A 23,358-nucleotide genomic window follows, 5' to 3' on the forward strand; every position below is an offset into this window, starting at 1 on the left:
TTTGCCTGTTGGAGTTGGAGAACTGTGTCTGAGAAATATGGTAAAAGAAAAAGCCTGACAGAACCAGAACCAGGGAAGGGAAACTGAGTAGTCCTCAGGGGGCTGTTTCTGACCCCTTAGGTAAGCCAGTCTAGAGAACTGTGTCCTTTATGTATTATGGGGAGTAACCCTTTACTAAAAATGTCGTTTGAGCCATGTGTGATGGCACATCCCTTTAGTCTCAGCACTTGGGAGGCAGAAGTGGGTCCATCTACATGAATTTTGGGCTAGCCTGGTCTACAAAAGGAGTTTCTAGGACAGCCAGGGTTACACAGCGAAACCCTGTTTGGAAAGAACAAAGAAAGGAAGAGAGACATTTGAAAATGCTTCTGTCCACCTGTAGGCTGTGTTTTCCATGCTTTCGGCTTGCTCTTTGCTGGGCAGAATTTTCTTAGTTTGACTTAATTTGCTTGTCTGTTCCTGTTCTCCTTTCTTATGCATGTTCATGCGTTAAAAACCTACAGCAGTGGACCCGTCGCTACTCCTCGTAGTAAGCAACAATTTCCCTGCAATGCCCACCAAAATTCCAATGACATTTTTCAGTGATGTAGAAGAGCAACTCTGCTAGCAAGTCTGAAATTCACATGGAGTCTGAGTAGCCAAGACAGACTTAAGATATTATTGTACATGTATGTGCTGTGCTGAGGATGGGTGCGCTTATGCCATAGCACATGTGTGGAGTTCAGTGGACAGTTTTGTGGGGCCTTCTTGGATTAGGACTCTATCTCCCTCAATGGTTGTCACCTCTGTGGTGGCCTTGTTTTCCAGCACAGTCATATTTATAGATGACAGCTTTCAGGTTTGACTCTTCGGCCCACCACACTGGTCTAATGTGTATCTCATACAAAGGGAGTCCTTCTGTATTGTTTGACCAAAATGCTCAAAGCCAGTCCTGCTTATTTTCTCTTATGTCAAGCTCCATTTATCAACATCATCTTATACTCCTTTATTGTCATTTGTCACCTGACTGTGACTTGTCACTGGCAAGCCATAAATGACTATTGTTTCCTGAGGTCACCTGATACTTTTACTAATAAACTATCAAACAACCTTTCACTCATACATAAGTACATACTGTGAGTATCAAGCTTTTGTTCACGAAAACCATATGTGAAACTGTAATAAAATTTAGTTCATGTTCTCTCTCTCTCTCTCTCTCTCTCTCTCTCTCTCTCTCTCTCTCTCTCTCTCTCAGTGTGTGTGTGTGTGTGTTCATTTGTGTGCCTGTGCATGTGTGTGTGCATGCGTGTGTACACATATATAGGACAGCTCTTCTTTCAACTTTATGTAGGTTCTGGGGGTAGAACTCAGAGGCCAACAAGTGCTTTGCCCACCATGACATTTTTTTTAAACAACTACTATGATTGTTTTTCTCTCAAATGCCTACCCTCTGTGGAAATGCACAGAAAAATGCAAAGGAACAGCCACAGTACCATTTAATCTAGTAAGGTAAAATATCCTGAGTATCCTTGCTGACATTTGATGTTCAGTTTCTGCTTGAGAAGGCATCATATGTGCATAGCACTATAAACTGTAGTCTTCTATAGAGTCTGTAAAAAAAATATCAAAATAGTTAATTTCATGAAGTGTTTGTTATTGCAGAGGAGGTATCTGGCTCTCAGAAAAAAGTCAAGTGGTCCCATATCACTAGGGTTCTTAAGAAACACATTTTATAACCATATGGTCCTGATAAGAATGAATGAAATATTTGATATGAAGAACTCTTGATCATCATCCAGACATCTTATGCATGAGAATCAGCCTCCTTCTCCTCCCCAGTGTCTAGACACCATGTGTGCCCATTGGATAGCCAACAGTGAGGGATGCTGTACCCTTGGGGCAGCAAGCAAACACCCCCCAAAAGAACAAACAAAAAGAAACCACCATAACAACGTAACTGCCTCTAAGCACACCTTACATCCGGAGATGAAAGACTGACAAGTTGCTTCTACCCACTATATTCAGCTACAGCCTGCAGTAGTTGTTGGGACTTCTATGCCTTCCATATTTCCTACCAGGGAATTGTTCTTTCTCCTTGGCGAGTCTACCCTCTGCCAGCATGTTACCCCAGTTTTATGGAGGAGGGTAGATGCCCTCAAAGCAGCTGGAGCTGTAAGAGCAAACGGGGCCAGCATCTGGCACCTCACTGAGGCCAGGGCACACTCCCCTGCTCTGTCCCATATGTCTCTTCTTCCCTTGTGTCTCCATTTAGCTTCTGCTCGAAGTGTTGTGTTTAGACACACAGAGTGACTCACAGAGAGACAATGATCTTGGTGGATGATCTTAGTGGAAGATAAAGATTAACAAAACTAAAACATTGGCCGCTGACTATACTGGGCATATACTAGCTGCCAGGCAATGAGATAAATGCTTTCTAACCATATTCGCTTCTAATCCTCATAATGGCCTCACAACTGCCTGTCGTTCTCTATCAGGAAGTGGGACCTTAAGCAGGTAAATGATTTAGCCAAGACTATCTGACTAATAAGGGACAGAACCAAGGCTCAAAATTTAACTCTGGTTTTCTACCTTAAACCCTCTTAGAATCCCTTCACCTTATAACGTGAACCAAAATGCCTGTGTTCTGAACACACCATCGTTCTCAGCACACGGCTTCAGAAGCAGCAGACAGCTGCTTCTTCCTGGCTTTAATTAAGGTTCCTAGGGTTCCCTGAGCATTCAGCTGGGTCTTTCCCAGGAAGCCTCCTCGCAGAATGCTTAGTCCAGGGAACTCACGTTGACAAGGACTCTTAGGAGACTAGCCACTGTAGCCCTTACTGTGCCCCACCTCACGACCCTGAAGTCAGTGTTGAGTATATGATCTTAAGAGCTAGAGGAAACGAAACGAAGAATTTACTCGGAAGGAAGCAGACTCGGGAGAGATCCACATGGTAATCGAGAATCAAAATATTCCCCCCAGAACACCAGGAAAAAATGGTGAGAAACAAACCTTAGCAAACCAGTTATAAGGTTAGTGGAAAGGAAGTATGGGGACAGCGAGGCAGCTGGATTGGAGGTAGATAGAGACTCCATTACTATCCATTGATTGCACTAAAATGAAAAAAAAAGGGAAAATCTGGGAGCAGTTCTGTTGGTTGGCCGGTTTGTCTAATTTCTGTCTGTCTCTTGAGGAAACAAGGCTCCATAGGAAAAAATTGCCATCCACACACAACCTTCGAGGGCTCTGAATGCATCATGCCAACAGATCTTGACTTTTATCCCACCCACCCCCAGCCCCCCAGGGGACTAATATAGCAGTAACATCACCTTCCTGCAACCATCTATTGCTATAGGCCAGATCCTATACAATGTGTAAATGCCTGCACTGCATTCAGGGGGAAAATACATGGGCTATTATAGCATGCCATTGTTTCCCATGAGCTAAGACCTTTTACAGACTTCCAAACACTCCCTTAATCCCAAGAGGATCCTCTGATCCTTAGGAATCTCACTTTTCCTTGTCTCTTTGATGGCAACAACTGAGTTAAAACTGCTCCCCACCCCCACCTCCCCGCCAGGCAGCTCATTCCAAGCCATCTCTGTTTGCAGCATAAACTAGCTCTCAGTTTAAATAAAGCTGATTTTCAGAAAGTTAAGCCAATAATAAGTAGTCTCACACTCACTTGATTTGTAGCCTACAGCGTGAGACAAGTACTGGCTTTTGTTATCTCTACCCAACAAGATCTCTCTGAGGGTGCGACCCTCCTTCTCATACTTGAAGGGTTTAGTTGAGGTTTTATTTGGGAGGGGTTCCTCCCTCATCTTTTGGTTCTTGATTTATTTTCTACTTCGTGGCTATTCTACTCTCCCCATAATCGCAGAAACAACACGTTTGTTTTCACAGATCAAGCCACATGAACGTAAACAGTCTCCCACATGTCAGACCTAGGCATTGGCTGTTAAATAGCCATGTGTCTTTCCACACATCTCTCTATTGTGAGCTGATGCTGACACGCCTTGGCGCAGTTCCTATTCACATCCCAGCCTACCTGTACAGTACAGTGTCGCCACTTTTGAATGTCCCTACTGCTCTTTAGCACCATCCTACAAATGCAGTCCAGTTTGACTACTCACCACCACCCTATCCCAAGCTTGCTTATGTTCCTTCACTTTGACTGCGCATCCTCCGTTCTGACTGGATCCTTTACCCCTTCCATGCATTAAGTTTCCTTTATATATGTTTTCTCTTGACATATCCGATTCCTCAATTCATATAGCACTGTGCTTTTCTACTTGGAGGCTATTTAGAACTGGTGCTATATATTTGGCCTTTGTTTCTTTATAGATGTTACTGCCTTGCTTCCTATATTTGTATCCCGCCGCCCCAGTATTAATCTAAGAACAATTAGTGAACTACACAAGCTCATTCACTAAATTCTTCATTATGTAAAAGCTTTCTATAGCGTTATTCACCACTGCTGATATTTGGTAATACTTTGAACTAGGTATTTTCAGTAATATTGCTTTTCCCTGATAATGAATTTTGATTAAAGAAGCACTTACTATAATAGAAGGCTAGCATGCTCATGTCACATCTGACCAAATGCCCACCTCCCAAATCAAACTATTCTGAGAAAACTTGCATTCCCAAATTTCAAAGGTTTTCCCAGGATATTGCTGATATCAATGGTGCTTTGTTCAGTATAACAGACATTGAGTGATGTACGTTGAAGGGTCAGTGATGACTTCCTGAGTAATTTTAAAGTAAAGGTCCAATAGAACATCAGGTCCTCCTCCTCAGCCTGGTCCCAAGGCAAATTCTTTTATTTATTTATTTATTGATTGATTGATTGATTGTATCCCAATCACAGACCCTCTCATACAGACTGTCCCCCCATCTCCTCTCCCTTTCTTCTCTAAGAATGGGGAGTCCCCCCACCCGGGTACCAGCCCACCCTGGCCCATCAAGGAGAGCTTCTTCTTGCCCTTGTTCTCATTCCTGTGCCTTTGAGCAACCACAGTTTATAATTATTTTGACGTTGGGGTGGGTGGATGTATGGGGCGGATGGATTGCTGTGATGACCTCGCACAGCCCAACGTTAAAATAATGAACCATGATCTGGTGAGCTGCTGTCTCTATGTTTTATAGAACCGAGCTGTGGCACGGGAAGTTGATCTGTAGCTGTCAAGTTCTTCCATTACTGCAGATTTCATCTTCTTAAAAAAATAAAAATCTACTGATGGGTAAAGGACAATTCCACCAAACAAGCTTGAACTGTAACTCTTCTGGGGGAAAGGAAAACGGAACACACAGTTTACCCCCCACCCCCCACCCCCCGGGGCTGTCTTTTGTGTCTCTAATCTCAAAACAAATTTAGGATTTAAAAAAAAAAAAGTGCATTGAAACACAACCCAAGGTTTTTTGCTCTGAAGTTTAATGAAGACAATGGCTTAAAAATCTTCCTGACTTTTGAGAAGACAGAATCCTTTGAAATGTTAAATACTAAATTGAAGAGGTCGTCTGTTGAGGGACCTTTTTGTGTGTTGTTTTCCTGCGCTCCCCTAAAAGGTATGCCAGGAGCCTGCTTTTTAAAGAGAGTCCGGTTTCCTTTCAGTACCCCAGGCAGACTCTTAGCCAAGCAAGCAAGCATGGTGTATAGCGTCATTTGAACCTCTAAGTGATAGGCCAGTCTGATCATTCTTGGAAAAAGAAAGAAATGAAGTAATTTCAAAGTAAAGCTAATTTAACTGTTTCTTAGATAGATGAAATATTAGCAAATGTTTATAAGCAGTTTAAGAGATTTAGAGGCGTTATTTTAGATAATATTTAAGAGGTTTTCGTGAGTCTTTAATAGGTAACATAGCCTTTCCCATTACTTTAGAATGCAGTCTCCATATTTAAGAACATTCTCTCCATCTAGTGGACAAAGTGTTATATTACATCCACAGACAGCCAAGACCCTAGTTAGATCTCTGAACAGACATAATTTATCCAGTTAGTAAATGTTTTGATTTTTTATGATAATATTATTATCAAAAATTTTAAGGTATCTAGTATTAGTTTTTCAAAATAATCTACAGTAGGATGTCTCTGTAAGCTAATATTTTTCTTAATGGAATTTAAAAATATTGTATTTTAAAAACATTTAATTAATGGGGTGTTTTGGGTGATTGAGCTTCCATTAATCTATTAAACTGAAAGAAAGTAAACCCCAAACCATACTCTTCTATCTCCTTTATTGTACATGAAGAATATGGAGAGAGAAGCTTCCTTCTGTTCATTTAACACTAACACCATCCTGCTAAATAATAAGAGGAAGCAAGCACAGATGCTTTGTAGAGAATTTCCATCCTTAGATCCTCTGTGACTGTCTCCTTAAAGGGAAATATATTCCCATCCCTCCCTACTCTTCTGAATAGGGTCTTTCAAACGCATATTGAGTAGTGTTAAAAGCTCACTTTAGTCACTACTCCTCTATGAAGCATCACAGGTATGCCAGCCTGAATTAATACTATTGCTTTTACAGTTTTTAATCACAGTATACTCGTATTAAGTGTTTAAGAAATGAATAACACCCAAAAAGAGCCACCCTAAATTCTCCGATACCACTCTTTACTATAGTTGAAACACTGTCTTACCCCTGCCTGAAGGTTTGATTCGGGTGTTGCTTGGTCGTCGATGAATAGTGATCAATGATTTAATGATTCCCCCATTACTTGGCTTACTTGGAACACTTGGGACATGACACTAAGTATAAATAAATCTAGAAAAGAAAAATTTAAAAATGTTTTAAACTAGTGGGCCACAAATTGTGTGTGTGTGTGTGTGTGTGTGTGTGTGTGTTTGTTTGTTTGTTTAAAGGGGTGGTTGCACACACACACATAGGCAGGCTGAAAATTAACCCCAGGGCATTGTGTATGTAGGGCAGCACTGTACAACTGAGCTACATGTTCAGTTCTGGAGAAAGATTCTAATGGGGACATGTCGGTAATCATTTAATTTAAATTCATTTGTGCATTTAGTAATTCCCTTTAGCCACATACCCCCTGGCCTATCCCAGGATGTCACTCTCTTCTCTCAAGAACAGATGAGAATTGAATTTGATGCTGATTGATGTCTCACTAGAAAAGGGTTTTTTGTTTTTGTTTTGTTTTGTTTTGTTTGAGAAAGTCTATCTGGGTTATAATGACAATTCCACTGAAAGCTGTGTATATGGCTATTTTTTATCTACCAACTTTAAAAATCTGTTCCGAACTCAATGCATTTCATTTCTTCAATGTTTATTTACCTTACTTAATACAGGAGTTTGTTTTTCTGTGTTGTGTTGGAGGTTGAAAACAGGGACTAATGTGTGTCAGCCATTTGACTCTACCATTGATCTATGCTTCTAGCCCCAGTAAAGGATAGAGACTTATACACATACAGGTACATATATACATACAAGATATGTCCTTTTACAATTTGGTAGAACATGTTTTGGTCATATTCACCCTCTCTCCTCCAACTTTTCTCATATGCATCCCTTGTTTCTTTCTCACCCAATTTTACATCTCCCTGCATCCTGGTCAGTATGTTCTACCCAAATACTTTTGAATAATGTGGCCTCCCACTAAAGCATTGCATGTTTATCAGGGGCTATACTTCTTGAGACAACTGACCCTCCCTTTCCCAACAGCTAACCGCTCATACTCTTCCTCAACTAAGAGGGAGACTGTCCATTCCCCACTCCATTCAGGGATTTGGTCTGTCTTATATTTGTACAAGTATTGTGCATGCTGTCACAACATCTGTGAATTCATATTGAAGCTACCCTGTTGTGTCCACAAGATATTTTGTTGTAGTTATCTACTGCTGCTGGTTTTTAAAGTCTTTCGTCCTATTCTCTTCTACAGTGGTTCTTGAGCTTTTAGAAGAGGGATACAGGACATATGTTCCACTTAGAGTTAGGAGTTCTGGAGTCTCATATTGTCTAGCCCCAGGGCCAGTAGCTCGTCTCAGGGTCATTCACCATCTATTGCAAATAGAAGACCCTAAGATGAAGGATGAGAGATGCATTAATCTATTGGTATAATTTTACATCATTAGGGATTAATGCTTTATTCACTTAGCATCAGAATAGTAATAGGTTCTCTATTTGAGTCTATGACATGGGTTCTTGACCCATCCAATAAAAGTTTTTGAAAGAATACATGAAGTACTCAAATACCTCAAAGTCCATTTTGTGAGAGTTCAAAATCTACACAGGAAGACATTTACACCATGTAGTAAATGTTTTCAACTAACTGTCCGTCTTGACCGTAAGAAACTAACAGGGGAGTGTCTTTGGTAGCATGAAGGATACTTCACAAGGCTCTGAGGTTTCTGGCAAAACTTTTTAGACAAAAGCTAAGTCCTGAGGAATGAATGTCAATAGTCTTAGCATAGGAGAGGTGAGTACACAAAAGAGCACCCAGGAAGCAATAGCCAGAGAGGGGTGGTAAGTCAATGGAAGTCGACTGTAAACTGCCTGATGATACAAGTGTACCTTGGGATGAGAAGGTGGTTGCTTGCAGCTGAGAGATGATCAAGACCTTCAGTCCAGCCAAGAGTTTTTGTTTCATTCTGGAGCAAAGTGAGTTAATGAAGGGTTGTGACTGATGAATGTTGTATTCAGTATTTCTTGCATTCTAAGATCTTTATCTAGATATTTATGCTAGGTAAAGTCTGGAAAATGGATTCAAGAAATTAAAGGCCATTATGTGCTCACAGCAAAGAATGGAGAAAGTAATGATTGAATAGGTATAGTGTGAGAAGGAAAAGAAGCCCATGTTCAAGTGGACCGTGACATCAGACAGTCGTAGTTGTTCAACCAAACTCTAATATTTACTGAATTACTATAAATTTTGTTCTTTTCTAAATAGGAATTTTGTGCTCAGAGCTACTTTGCATAATGACTTAGTTTTTTAAATGAAGTTAGCTTTAGAAAGACTTATGCTTTGTAAATCATCAAAAGTTTAGGAAAATACGAATGTTAACCCAACATTTTGTTTACAGTTATGGGTTTGTTTGTGTGTGTGTTTGTTTGTGGTGTTAGGGCTCAGACTCAGGGTGTTTGTTGTACTACACAAACATGCTACCACTACATTTCTAGTTCATCGTTAAACTTGGGCTAACTGCTCTGCTGAGATATCAACATGCCAGAGCTCCCACCAAATTAACTCTCTCCCTCTATTCACAGTTTCGATGTGGACAATGGCACATCAGCGGGACGGAGTCCCTTGGATCCCATGACCAGCCCAGGGTCTGGGCTAATTCTCCAAGCAAACTTTGTGCACAGTCAACGCCGGGAGTCCTTCCTGTATCGATCAGACAGCGATTATGACCTCTCTCCAAAGTCTATGTCCAGGAACTCCTCGATTGCCAGTGATATGTGAGTATAAGCATGAGCAGAAGTACCTACATAAACCTAAGCAGATTCATCTCTGTAGGGGATGATGTCATAATGATGATTTCATCCAGCCACATCCTCCTCCTTTGATGCAGAAAGTGAATAAAATCATCCAAGCTGAAGAGAAATAATAGATTTAACTGGAATGCACTGTCACCTTGATTAAAGGGAATAACATTTTCTCAGAAAGTATATTGTTTGGGAAAAGTAGAATTTAACATTTAATGGAAAATTACCCTTAAGACATCAGCTTATATTTATGGGAGACTCAAGCTTTAGATACTCAGACATTTTTCTAATATTTTTAAAAGCCTTAAACTTAGGTTGAAGATCCCTATGACAGGAAGATAGACAGTGTATTGACTATATCTCAGTTGATATGAACAGACATGAAACTGACAAGATCTTTTGGGGATTTTGTACAAATGGAACCAGGTTCCAAATATAAATCACTAGGTGCAATATACTCCAATTCACTTAAGATGTGGAGTAGATTAGAAATGAATTCAAAATAATGGCCTTGAAATGATACAGGGATTATCACTCATTTCCCCAGAACATTCAGTTTGTATGCTTATTATACATTTGTAATAGTTTTGTGTTGAGGAAACTTGTGCACAGGTCCCTATTCTTACTTAATATGTGCACTGTCATATTTGGCAATGGACACAATTAGCCTTCTCTCTCCTCTAGATCTAAACATTCATCCTGCTACTCTCATCTTCTTGCAATGCCCTCACAGAACCTACTTACAGTTCATCTTATAGGACCCTTTGTGGGTTCAGTGTTATTCTTGGTACCCTAAAAGTTCACCCAGGCAGTAGACCAAGCAACAGCCTCAAATGGGCATCTAGAAATAAGAATAGACTTTGCCTAGTTTGTAACCTTTAGTTCTCAGTTCCCCCTTCTCTCATCAGTTGTGTTACTAATGACTACTCTTCTTCCTAAATAACTTCCCATTGCCAGAGTGTCTTTTTGTGTTATCTTCTATAGGTCCATAGGATGTTTATTTATTTATTCAGACACAATGAGAATATTTCTAGAACTCCTAGAACAGTTCTTGAGCTCTGGATTTAAGGGGAAGGAAGGACTGCTATTAAGCTATTTGTAATAAAATGTGAGTACCACCTTGAGGTTTTACAAGGCACTACACAAGCACAAACGGGCCCAAGGAAAGTTCCCTGCCCAAAGGAAATGAGAAGAAAGTAATGGGTTCAGGGAACAGGTTTGTAAAATATGGAGACACTGGTACATTAAAGGCATGATGTAAGAAGCAGGTAGGATAGAGGAGAAAGATTCAATAAAGTCCATGGGAGCGGAGAGCTACTGAAGTGCTTTGGATTTTTCGATGTTTCACTTTTATTATAGTTTGATTATTATTTTTCTATTTTGGAATGATCATACAATGAAGAAACAATAGAAAGGGGATCCACATAAAATATCATTGTAGAAACACACTTGGCCACACGGGATGAAGATGTAGATCAAGTATTGAAACGCAGCAAAGAGGCGCAAGGCCTATAGAACCATGGAGAGTGTGTGTGTGTGTGTGTGTGTGTGTGTGTGTGTGTGTGTGTGTGTGTGTGCGTGCACACATGTGTATGTAGCTGGTAGAGAAAGAGAAACAAAAGGAGTGCAATTTTTGACAATGATGAGTAAACAGATGTCAGTATTAACATGAGGAATAAGAGATAGATACTCAATAGTAAATTCAGCTTTAATAGAACAAGATGGAGAAAGCTTGTGATTCATTGACAAAAGAAGGACAAAGATTAGAAATAATGGTCTAGAGGACTAGAAGAGATTAGAAGAACCAATTACCTTCTGTAATTACAAGGTGTTTAGATGCCATTTGAGTGAAGCATCTTAGTCAGGCAATGGAATTAGAACCCCAATAGGTTGGGGAGTGAGTTGAAAGTGGTTCTCTAAGGCAGTAAATGCATATTTTTAGAAAATCAAGGAAAAGGAGGAGTGAGAGAGTTAAAGCTGACTAAGGAGGAAAAAATTTAAGAGGAAGGAATTAATAACACAAGCTGAGTGAAGGCCCAGAAGCTAGAGACTAAAATTCAGGAAAAATGATGATTACAGATAAATGTACAGCTACAATAGTGCTCAAGAAACAGTGTCTGGAAAAATGACAGAGGCTGGGATTTTTATTTCTTTTTAAAGATTTATTTATGTATTTTATGTTATGTGAGTACACTGTCACTCTCTTCAGACACACCAGAAGAGGGCATCAGATCCCATTACAGATGGTTGTGAGCCACCCTGTGGTTGCTGAGAACTGAACTCAGGACCTCTGGAAAAGCAGTCAGTGCTCTTAACCACTGATCCATCCCTCAAGCCCCTGGGATTGTATTCTTAAGAGAAGACAAAGGAGAAACCCATAAAAGAAGAAATATAAAGATGGAGATGAAGGAAAGAAAGGGTTTAGATAATTATTGGCTAATGATGTCTACTTTTCCATCAAACAAGAGCCATTGTCACCAGTGAGAGTTGGGTAGGCAGCTTGAGACAAGGTGAAAGGACAAAGCCACTGCATACCCAAGCCTGGTGATAAACTCCTGTAATTTCAGCTACTCAGAGGTTGAAGCAAAATGTTGTTGAATTCACACAATGAGACCCTACCTCAAAGGGAAAAGTAGGAATAGGACTGAAGATGTAGCCCCCAGTGGTAGAGTGCCTACCTAGCATAATATATGCGAGACTCATACAGTGGGGAAGGTCAACATGCTGATCAAGCAAGAGAACAACACACTAGAGGGATTGATAAAGGAGTACTCAGTCCAAGAATCCCTATGGTTAGCGGAAAAAAAAAAAACAACTTTCTAGTACAACTTCATTAAAAGTGGAACAACAAAATAGACAAACACCTCTCCCAAGGACCACAGAACATTGAGGAAGAGGGGAGGAAAGAATCTAAGAGCCAAAGGACAGAGAGGTGTGTGGTAAAAAAGACTTCTAGACACGGCCATTGCAATCATGGACTCTCTGTAGCTGTGATTGTCTACAGAAGACCTATAGAAGATTTGGCCTGCCAGAATTTCACCATGTACGGGGAAGGGGCCCATGAGGCCCTAACCATTCCTAAGGAACTATGGTCAATTAACAGGCAAGAAATGCTAATGAAACTCAGTGAACCACACAAAAATAGACATTGAAGTATGAGGAAGACTTGTTGAGAAGAAAGTAAGAGAGCAAGGGATTGGAAATGAAAACAACTAAATTTTGTTTAATGAATGAAAGAAAGTATTGAGCAATTAAAACATATTAGAAAGAAAGGTCAGAGAACTTGTAGTGGGTAAGTGGATAAGTACTTTAATGGTTAATGCTCTGCTCATTAAAATTCTAGAAATACAATTTTGTTATGTTAATGCATAGACCATGTGTCCCATACCTTCTATTCAAGTTGGAAAAGGCTAAATATGCACCTCCATTTTATGAAAAGCTGGTGATATTTCACATTCTAAAAAGGCCTTTATTTCCAAAGCCCTATACAAGAATGACCTCATTTTACCCTGTACCAATTCCAGAGTTCCTTTATCTACTGGGAGGACTCATGTAGGAATGACAAATTGAATCTGACCATGATGCAACTCTGTATATTGTTGAAAAATAATGCCTTGACACACTCAGCTTTCTGAGTTCCTCAGTATATTTTCCTAGGAGAAATGAGGCATTCCTTTCACACTTGCTGAGAAACAAGATAAACAAAGTAATTATGACTTCATGTTTAATTTAATACAGCATTTATCTTCCACACATACATAACTCTGCTCTCCCTTTATTTGATGGCTTATGTGCCCATGTGTGTAAGCCTCATCAGGTTCCTTTAACTAGTTCCCAGCAATGTTCAGTGTCCATAGCTCTACTACACAACTGTGTGTTTTACAGAGAATGATCTTATTAAAATCTACTTGGCTCACTTGATGAGTCTGTATATGTTGTTCTTACCTAGCATTGCAACAGATAAAATCCCTTAGTGTCAAGAGTTTATAAGTCTTTGAATGAAATGTTTTAGAAAAACCAAATTATCTGTAAGTTTGGGTATAATTGTTTAATTAATTACGAAATGAGAAGAAAGAAATCATCCCTTCCTAGCAAGATGCCACTGTCTTATCATTCATAAATAACAATTAATAAGTAGCAGGGGTACAGAAAGGAAAAAGTCCACAGTGATGGTCATAAGAGACATCATGTGTGCATAATACACTTTACTTTTCTGAGTATCTTTGTATTTGCGTCTCATTTCATCCTTCATTTCTTTAAATGGAGATATTAATATGCTATTTGTGAATAAGAGACCCAGAGTATAAAAATGTTCATCTTTTAAAGATACAAATAAAAGTTTTGATCATCTGTAAAGAACATCACTTTAATTATACCATTGTGGACAATATTTGTGAGCAGATAGACAAAACTCATTTGACTAGTGAACTGGCTATGAAGTACTATTAAAATTTGGTGAAAAATAAACCATGACAAATCTTGTGGTGCATAAAAACAGTAAAACACCCATGCACCGGACTTAGAAAATGTGAGCATTTCTGTAGTATGAAGAAGTTCAGAATCTACAAACATTCACTTATAGAAGGTAGATGTTTCTAGAAAGTTCCGCTGAGTTTATTAAACCCAAATGCCACAAAGGTGACTTAATTGCTAATATGCTTATCATGTGACCATAAGCACCTTAGTTGGAATCCCAGCACCCCTGTAAAAGGTGGGTGGGGTAGCAGTACATTCCTGTAATCCCAGAGATTGGAGGTATCCGTGGAGTTCAATAGTAAGCCATTTCAGGGCATTTATTCATGTTTTTACTCTGGGATAAGTAATTCTTCCTTGGACTCTGTCTGAAATATCTCAGAAAGAAAAGCAAAACAAAAGCAGACTTGGTTCACTGGAAAAATTCTACTCCCCAGTGAACTACAGGAAGCAGTGTAACCTCTTGTAGCTACATTTTAGATTTTAATACACTGTATAGTCCAGCTTCTCGAAAGGAACAGAGCAGATACAAGGAAAGTATATCTGAAATGTATGAGAGGGGCGTACAGGCTGTGGTCCGGATAGTCCAGCAATGGCTATCTCAGAATAGAAAAGCCAAGCATCTGGTAGTTGTTCAGTTCAGGGAACTGGATGTCTCTGGAGTCCCAATCTGATTCCATTGTCCCTGGGAAATCCTAGAGAGCTGCTAGTCTTCAGAAGTCTGTGCTAGAATCCAGAAGTAATAGTTCCTAATCCAAGTGAATAAATGAATGTCTCAATAGCAGGTTTGATGAACACTCCAACTAGAATGTAAAAAACAAAAAAACAAAAACAAAAAAATACCCAGAAAACAAACAAACAAACCCAAAAAACCCTCACACATGCTTCAGATTTAGAGTGTTTGTTTCCACCTCAAATGGTTCAATCAAGAAAATTCCTCGAGTGGGCTGAGCTGCTTGGGTTTTTAGTTAATTGCACATATAGTGAACTTGACATCAGATTAGCATCACATATATTCATAAATGTTTTAAAGTCATCTGATATTCAGAGCCATCTTCCATCAACTTAAGTAGGAAGTTATCAAAGCCTAACAACCCTTCCCCAATTCCCTCACAGTGAGGGTGTTAGATTAATGGGACCCGGGCAGTGATACCCAGAGGGAAATCACACAGGTGGGAGGAATGCTTTAACTTCTCAAGGAAAACAAATATTTGTCAGTCACCTGTAACACGTATAGCTTTATATTTTTTCTGCTTTCATCTTTAGATCATAGCAGCCCTTCAAGTCCTCATGTCTTTACAAAAATGAGTTTTCAGTGGTTGATGGATAAAAAGCAATTGCTAAATAAAAGTCCCCATGCAATGGGAAACCCAAGAGGCAGTTGCCAATCTCTTTTCACAACAGGAAGTTGTACAGTGCTATTGGATACTGAGTTGTTAGGGGGAAACCTTATGAAATTGTTTGGACCTAACTCTTAGTAATTGGAACTACTGGTGATTTCTTTGGACAAAGGGAGTATTGTAAATAAAATTGAGACATCAGAAGCACCATGAACTAAGTTTAAAAAGCTCTGTGTAAATATATTTACTTTATTTATATCATGAAGACTGAAGTAAGACCAACCATGTGAGGAGCAACTTACTAGGGGGAGGGGAGCAGACACAACAGGTTCAGTGCCACCCTCTCGGGACTAGTGCACAAACTGGGGACTAGAAAATGTGCCCTGTTCCTGAATCTGTGAGGACCCTGGGTTTCCCAGATCCCTTATTATCATCCAAAGTCACACAATCATGGTTACAGTCTATCTAGGTGGCCCTTTCTGCTTCTGTAGCTGACCACTGGTATTGTTGTTACTATACAACGTTAGTGCAGATTGACATAGATGTTTACAATTTCAAGAAACCCAATGGCAAAATATGCAAAAGACATTGACTGCCAGGCTAGCTTTTTCCTTTCTTTCTGTCTTGTCAGTCTTTTTTTTTTCTACTTTATTCAATAACTGAGCTATTTTATTACAACCTCACAAAAGTGAGTAATGGCAAAATGCAAACTAAGCTTGACCTTTTAGTCTCCAAACGAAGCAATTTAATACATTATCTAACATATATTTTATATTTTTACTTTAATTACAAACCTAATGTTTTAATTGCCTTTAATATGGTCAGAATAAAAGTCAGGGAGAAGGGTTAGTACAGTGAGATGCTGTCATGATGGCTGGTTTTATTACATTGTGCTGCAAGTTTTCAAATTGACAAACTGTTTAAGGCATTCCGGGGTATTGAATGCTTCTGTCTATCCCAGTTTTCAATAACAAAGTGAAGACATTTCCCAAAATCTTAGAAGTTATAAGAAGAGAAATATTTGTCTTAAATCAGAGAGAAAGGTGCATTTTGACAAACTGTCTTACGAATGTCTTATTTCTGTGCATTTCTAACCCACACCCAGGAGAATTTGTCTAAGCCTTTAACATACAAATTTCTTTATTTTTTTTAATCTATTGATCGATTGATGTGTGTAACGCAGGCTGGCCTTGAATTTACAGCCGTCATCCTGCCTCAGCCTCCCCAGTGCTGCGATTACAGCAATGTAGCGCCCAATTCAGAGCGCAGTTTTCTTCATTTTGTAGGTTTGTATGAATGTGTGAGCATGCAAGTGAGTGTAAGGTATGGGCACATATATGTATAGACTCTATGTGCATGGGCAGAGACCAGGCTGCATCTGGTCCTACTCCATCACCCTACAGTATTGCCTTAGACAGTGTCTCTCACTGCATCAGAAGCTAGACTTAGTTTACAGGCAGGCAACTACCTGTACCTAGCTTTATATAGATGTGAGTGCTGGGATCCAAATGTAGGCCCTCATTCTTGCACAGAAAATGGTCATATCCGCCGAGCCAACTCTCTTTTCTCTTCTGGATCTTCATATGCACACTATTTTAATGGTGGAAAAATGATAACCGAGAAGAACAGTCACGGAAGACTCCCTAGGTTACAGACAGGTAAAGGAAACAATGTGGTAATGAATTAACTTTGTAAGTGAAAATAAGATAAAAGCCGCGTGGCACTGGGCATTGAGCACATCTTTGAAAAAAAATTAAACACTTGATCGAATAATAACACTACTACCTCACTGTTTATGAAATGTAGCACCGACTTGTTTTTAAAATGTGGAGTAAAATCTGTTTACTAATGAGAATGATTATCTGACACCCACCCCCCCCCCCATAAGCCATCAGATTCCTGCTAGAAAGCAAGCTAGGTTTGTCTTGGTTAAGGAAGAGCTGGCTCATTTATCAGCATCCGCTTTAAAAAAAAAAAAAAAGAAAGAAAAAAGAAAAAAAAAACAGGATCTCTGAGAGCAATATGCGAATTACCGGCTAACTAAAGATGGGAAAATATAAACACCATCTTCAAGGGAAAAAAGCCAACCCATTAGTCTAGATGGTGCTTTCATTAACTTGGCCCCACAGAGAAGAACCAGAGCCAAAACAATGGGTTTTTCCCACCCCCTTCAACTTGCAAAGAACCTTTGGTTTGAACAAGCTGCTGGCCTCCCTTTGTTCTCTAAGCCCTACTCCTTCTCCTCTAGGTGCTGAAGAGGTCAGAGGTGAAAATCCTGCTTCAGTGCATCAAGAAATGGAAACTTTCTGAAACGTTACTTTTTGGTGGCGGGTGGTCAGAAAGAGCTAAATGGTGGCAGGCTTGGAGAAGGAGAGGAGTTGGTTTTTCTAGAAGCCACCTAGCGTGCTGCACTTCTTAGCACTCTCTGAGGGAGGGAACATAAAACTGGCTGATACACTTGGAGGACACTTACTCTATTATTTGCTGAACAGTATAAACAGCAGCTACGCTATTCAGGGTGTCATTCTGAAGGCAACGCAGATCCATGAAAACAAGACGAAAAAAATTTTTTTCACTTTCGTTTTTATTTTTTTTAAAATCCTAGACAGGAAAGGAGGAGAGGCGGCGGATATTGATAAATACCTGCTCTGTTACATATCAGTCACTTGAAATATGTATTTTGCTTGTCAGTCCTGGCTTCTTTGCATACCTTTCTCAGTCTCTCACCATACTATTCTCTGTGCCATATAAGGAGAGACAGCTTCAGGTATATCCGTGGTTGTGTGATGTGTTCCTGAAGGTAGGCTTTGCTAGGGAGTGCCACTGAACCGTTCAGCTCCCTGCAGTAGGAAACATTTAGATACTCGATGCCGAGGGAACAAAGGCCTTGTTGCAAGTATAATTTTGCTCCTGAAAATCCAAGTCAAGGGAACAGACGCTCAACTTTGCTTGCAGAGTTCTGGGGTATCGAATGCTTTCGTCTGGGTTTAGTGAAGAGGCTTTTTCATTGATCTGTATCCCCTACTGCATTGTCTCTCAGACCCCGTATCAGCTTTCCCTTAGTCACCCGGAGACTTCCGGGATTTTCCCAACCTTGGGTCAAAATGGAGGTTTTGTCTCCAAATACACTGCAAAGGACTGGACTAAGCACACATCAGGCATCGAGACAACCCCTCCTTCGAAGCAGAGACTAAAAAGTAGAACAGAAGAATAACATGTTGACCCCCTGCAAACGCAAGAGGCAAGTGCAAGCGCAGGGGGTCATGTAGGTCAAGTCCCTCTCAGTCTGTGTTTGAGCCAGGAAGAGCAAGACTGCACGCACAGCTCCTTCCTGCTTGGTACTTGCAGGATTTCAGAATTCAGTATGATTACCAAAGCCCATGGTGTCTGTTTGCCTTGTGTTCTGTTTGTGTGTGGCACATTCACACAGAGACCTATTTCCACGACTGCAATCGTTTCCATTGGGAAGCATTATTCTAGAGACTCTGGTATTTACTTCTGAGGGGCTTATGATAGTCCAAATTTATATGAGGAACCAGGAAACAATACGGTCAAAACAACACTGGGGGGTTCTTGCTTGCTTGCTTGTTTTTTAAGCCTAGGTTCAAATTTAGCTACACAGCACATCTCCATGTTTTAGGATTTCAAGGTTCATTACAATGTCAAAAAGCATCAGAGAGACCAGAACTAGTCTCTGACTGCTTATTTTGCCATGGAAATGATATTAACAAAGCAATTCTGACTAAAATGTATAGTCAGTTGCATTAGATCTCATTACAGATGTCTGGGAATTGAACTCAGGATCTCTGGAAGAGCAGTCAGTGCTTTTAACCACTGAGTCATCTCTCCAGCCCACAGCCCGTCAGTTTAATTTTTAAAGACATGAGAATCTCTCTCTGTCTCTGTCTCTCTGTCTGTCTCTCTCAAACACACACACACACACACACACATACACACACACACACACACACACACACACACACACACACACACACACAGGCATAAGCTCAGGGAAAAGATGAGTTAACCCAAGGAATATGAAACTTTTCAACCCTTCTCCACAGTCTATGTTTGCTGCTCCTTTGACAAGGACCAATGAACACACTCTGCCTGACAAACTCTAGGTCCCAGACTAGCTTCAGGAAACTAGTGATCTCTGCCATTTGCCAAGGGTGTAACCGTCTGAACTCAGGTTCTCAGGTCCTGGTTCCTTGTCTTGGAGTGAGAATATGAGAGTACTCATTCATGCAGAGAATTAGATCCTGTGTGTCCTTCACTTTGGCATAGTAGACTTAGAAAACGTCTTCTCTATTTGGTTAAGCCTTTCCTTTGAACCTAATAGGTTCATTCCACTGCAGGCAGACCTTTAAGGAGATGGCCCTCACCAGCTATAAATCTCCCACACAGACAAGCATTCTGGAGCAAACCCAAGAGAACAGGGCCAATGACGTTAAAAATAAACGGAAGGCCTGTCAAATAACATACACTGTGAAAGAAGGGCCTGTTCCTAGAACACAGAGTGAGGGCACTTGTGTAGCCTCTTTCCCTCTGGGTACTTAGCCCTTTGCCTCCTGTCGGGAACATCAAACTCAGCCTAGAACTCACAGCCCCCCGTGGCCAACTGTGACATCAGCACGCCTGGAAATTTTCCTCTGCTGCATCAGTCTTTATTAAGCAAAATAGTGTGATGTGCTTTGTGTTCTTCTCCACAAACATTTCCTAAGCTCCTTTGAAGCTTGAAACTTCTGTTCGGAAATGTGAGAGTGGGTTATTTCTGCACTGCCCCAGAGCTTTTTCAGTATCGCGTATTTTCCTCATCGAAGCCAAAATTTCAACCTCTACAACACACATTCAGTATTAGACCACAGAATGTTTGCTTATATTGTCTAATGAAGTCTCAGTTTTATGTCTTGTCATCCATGTAGATTATTTTTTTTAAAAAGATTTACTTAATGAGTATGTGGTTGTTATCTTCAGACCCATTGGAAGAGGGCATCAGATCCCATTACATATGGTTGTGAGCCACCATGTGGTTGCTGGGAATTGAACTCAGGACCTCTGGAAGAGCAGTCAGTGCCCTTAACCGCTGAGCCATCTCTCCAGCCTTCAATGCATTTGTTAATAAGGATCTGAGGCACACCTGAGGATTTATATTTTGGAGTTTATGTGTTTACCTATTGATTTCTGAGGTGTGGGGTGTGTGTGTATGTATGTGTATATCTATGTATGTGTATGTAAATGTATGCATGTTCATGTATGTGCAGGTCCATGTATGTGGACATGAAGGAAACATATGTGGAGACCTGAGAACAACCTTAGGTATCCTTCCTTAAGCATCATCCACATTTTATTTGAAGACAGGATTCTTCCCTGGTCTGGAGCCCAGCAAATACAGTAGGCTGGGTGGCCAGTAAGCTCTAGGAATCCATCTTCCCAATGCTGTGATTACAGGAATGCACCACCACGCCTGGATTTTTTTTTTTAAATGTGGATTCTAGGAATCAAATTTAAGCCCTCAGCTTTGTGAGGCTAGCTTTGCTGGTTGATCCATCTCCCTCGCTGTATTTATTGTTTCTGAGACTGGGTCTCATGTCACCCAGACTGGCTGTGAGTACTGTACAGTGAACTCCTGATCCCCACCACATCCCCCATCCCCGCCTCCACTTTCCAAGTGCTAGGATTACAGACACATGTTTGGTTTGGTTGTGTTGATTCAAAGATCAGGCACGTAATTTGTTCTTAACTGTATTTTTTCAGGCTGCAAATGAGAAGTTGTCTGTGTTTAAGATGGGCAACGATAGTTTTAACAGGAGTCTAAACTGTGTAAACATTCCACTGAGTTCATTAATGTGTCTATCACATTATCTAGATACTGCTTTTGTGATGAGGAAATCTAAAATCACCTTGTCAGCCATTTTCAAGTGTTCTGTGCATTGTTCCTTGTTATAGGCAGCAATCTGTGCTGTAAATTTCATGAACTTATTCCCCATAAGGTTTTATCTTAGATTTTTTAAATATTTTTTTTAAATTTATTTGAGTACACTGTATCTGTCTTCAGACACCAGACACCAGAAGAGGGCTTCGGATCCCATTACAGATGGTTGTGAGCCACCTTGTGGTTGCTGGGAATTGAACTCAGAACCTCTGGAAGAACAGTCAGTGCTCTTAACCACTGAGCCATCTCTCCAGCTCCTCCCCAACCCCGTAAGACCTTTTAACCCCAACCCCATTTCCTGGCCTCTGTAACCAACCCCTCACACTCTCTTCCTATAAGTTCAGGGTTTCGTTTTGTTTATTTTAGAGTCCACATGCGTGTGACACCGTGCAGTATAACACTAACCATAGCCTATCTCAGATCCATATCTCTTACAACAAATGATTTCCTCTTTAAAACCTGAGTAGTTTTCTGTGAGGTAGGCATACTGTGTATTTCCACCTCAGGATGGACGCTTAAGATAAGTGTGTATTGTGGGTTTTGTGATATCTCTGTGACACACTGTTTCCATCTTTTTTCCTCTCTGTACACCCAGAAATGGATGATGGATGTTTAGGGGCAGTACTTTAAATTTTGGATGAACCCTATACTCTTCGCTCTGAGACCGTACCCACCTCTAATCCCAGGGACAGTGCACAAAATTCCTCGTACCTCTCCTTCATTGTCAGTTTTGATCTTTCCTCGAGACATCTTTCACCTTCCGCCTTTTTATCACTTCTGCCCATTGCACTGCCTCTGACATGGGAACGAGTGAACTTTTGCCTTGAAAATGAAATGAAATCAGCTAAGTAAGATGTGAGAGCTGCTATCTTGGCTTAAATTTGCATTTCTCCAGTGATGAGTGCTAATAGGCACCTCCCCAAGCCCCTATTGGTCCATGGTGCATTTTAGTTGACAAGTGCCCCAGCTTCTTTATAATGTAGTTATTTGAATTCTTGTGACTGTGTTGTTTATTAGTTATTAAACAGTTAACAAGAAGTAAAGTTTAAATTATAGAATACCAAGTATTTTCTGAAGTTACAACATTTTCTGAAGTTAGATGATAAAAAAATATGAATATATAGATATCAAGAAGGGGAGTGTTGGGGTAGAACCCAGGGCCTCACACACGCTAAATAATTGCAGAATGATTGAGCTGTATCATCAGCCCTTACACGGTATTCATTAATTATATGAAGTCATATGTAATGTTTACAGGGTTAGTGTCTCATAAAAAGTTTCCCTGTGGAGTAGATAAATAGGTCAACTTTCCAAATGTTCCATGATAGATGGGATTTTGCCCCCCAAGTCACTTTTACTTTTTGAAACTTAGCAGAAAAATGAGTGTTTAGAATAAGAAAAGAAGAGCTTAAAAATTCTCTTTACAATATATATTATGATATACTTATAGGTATCAATACATAAGTATCTATCATATGCCATCCTCAGAGCTCCTGTGCCCAGTTTGTAAGCATGTTAGTTAACTGTTGTCCAGAACTCTATTTCTAGATCAAAAAGTAAATGATTTGTTTTTACTAATTTCTCTGTTACTTAGTTTAAGATTATGGGGTGTAAAAGTCATCAGGAAGGCTGAGATGGATTGAAGTCGGTGCTGGGTTAGCATTTAGTTGTTTGCATTTTGCTGTTTAATTTTATTTTATTGCTCTGTATTAATGTCTGATTATCAGCTTAATGATATTTGCATGAACTGAGAGCTCTACCACGGCGTCAGTGCTGTTTTCTGGTGTGTTTTCGGCATCAGTAAGTGCATGGTAGATGGAGAATCACATATGGGTAAGGACAGAACCTCAAATTCATAGGACTTGAATTTGAATTCTCTTCAAATTTCTTTACAGACATAGGCTTTTGTGTGTTTCTTGGGACTCCCTTTCCTCAACCAAAATAGATAGTAGCTAGGAGATACTCACTCTGAAATTCTTTGCACAGTAAGTCACTTAACAAATATTAATTATTGCTGTATATTGATGGTGATTGTTCACAATTATTATCATGATTTAATAGCATATTCTATTTACAAAAGTATTTTAGTGAAATGTGTGGGGTATTTTTTATTTATTTGTGTGTGTATGTGTGCGGTTGTGTTTGTGGTTGCGTGTGTGTGTGTGGTGTGTGGTGTGTGGTGTGGTGTGTGTAT

General features: G+C 40.0%; 1 protein-coding gene and 1 long non-coding RNA gene across 16 annotated transcripts in view; one reads left to right on the forward strand and one right to left on the reverse strand.

Moving 5' to 3' along the window:
• Pde4d (phosphodiesterase 4D) overlaps positions 1-23,358 on the forward strand; it is a 1,514,231-nt gene that overhangs the window by 1,302,062 nt on the left and 188,811 nt on the right. For all 13 annotated transcript variants that reach the window (XM_039101733.2, XM_063281298.1, XM_063281299.1 and 10 more), the window contains one exon: positions 9,198-9,389. In XM_039101733.2, coding sequence (XP_038957661.1) covers positions 9,198-9,389 — 192 coding nt within the window. The remainder of the gene's footprint in view (positions 1-9,197; positions 9,390-23,358) is intronic.
• Positions 1-23,358, reverse strand: part of LOC120101084 (uncharacterized) — a 64,033-nt gene that overhangs the window by 3,572 nt on the left and 37,103 nt on the right. For 2 of the 3 annotated variants that reach the window (XR_010063745.1, XR_010063744.1), the window contains one exon: positions 1,473-21,986. This is a non-coding gene — a long non-coding RNA (uncharacterized LOC120101084). The remainder of the gene's footprint in view (positions 1-1,472; positions 21,987-23,358) is intronic. The other variant, XR_010063746.1, reaches the window with a different exon arrangement.

Source organism: Rattus norvegicus, chromosome 2 (genome assembly GCF_036323735.1).
Source record: "Rattus norvegicus strain BN/NHsdMcwi chromosome 2, GRCr8, whole genome shotgun sequence".
In the NCBI taxonomy this organism is placed as follows: domain Eukaryota; kingdom Metazoa; phylum Chordata; class Mammalia; order Rodentia; family Muridae; genus Rattus; species Rattus norvegicus.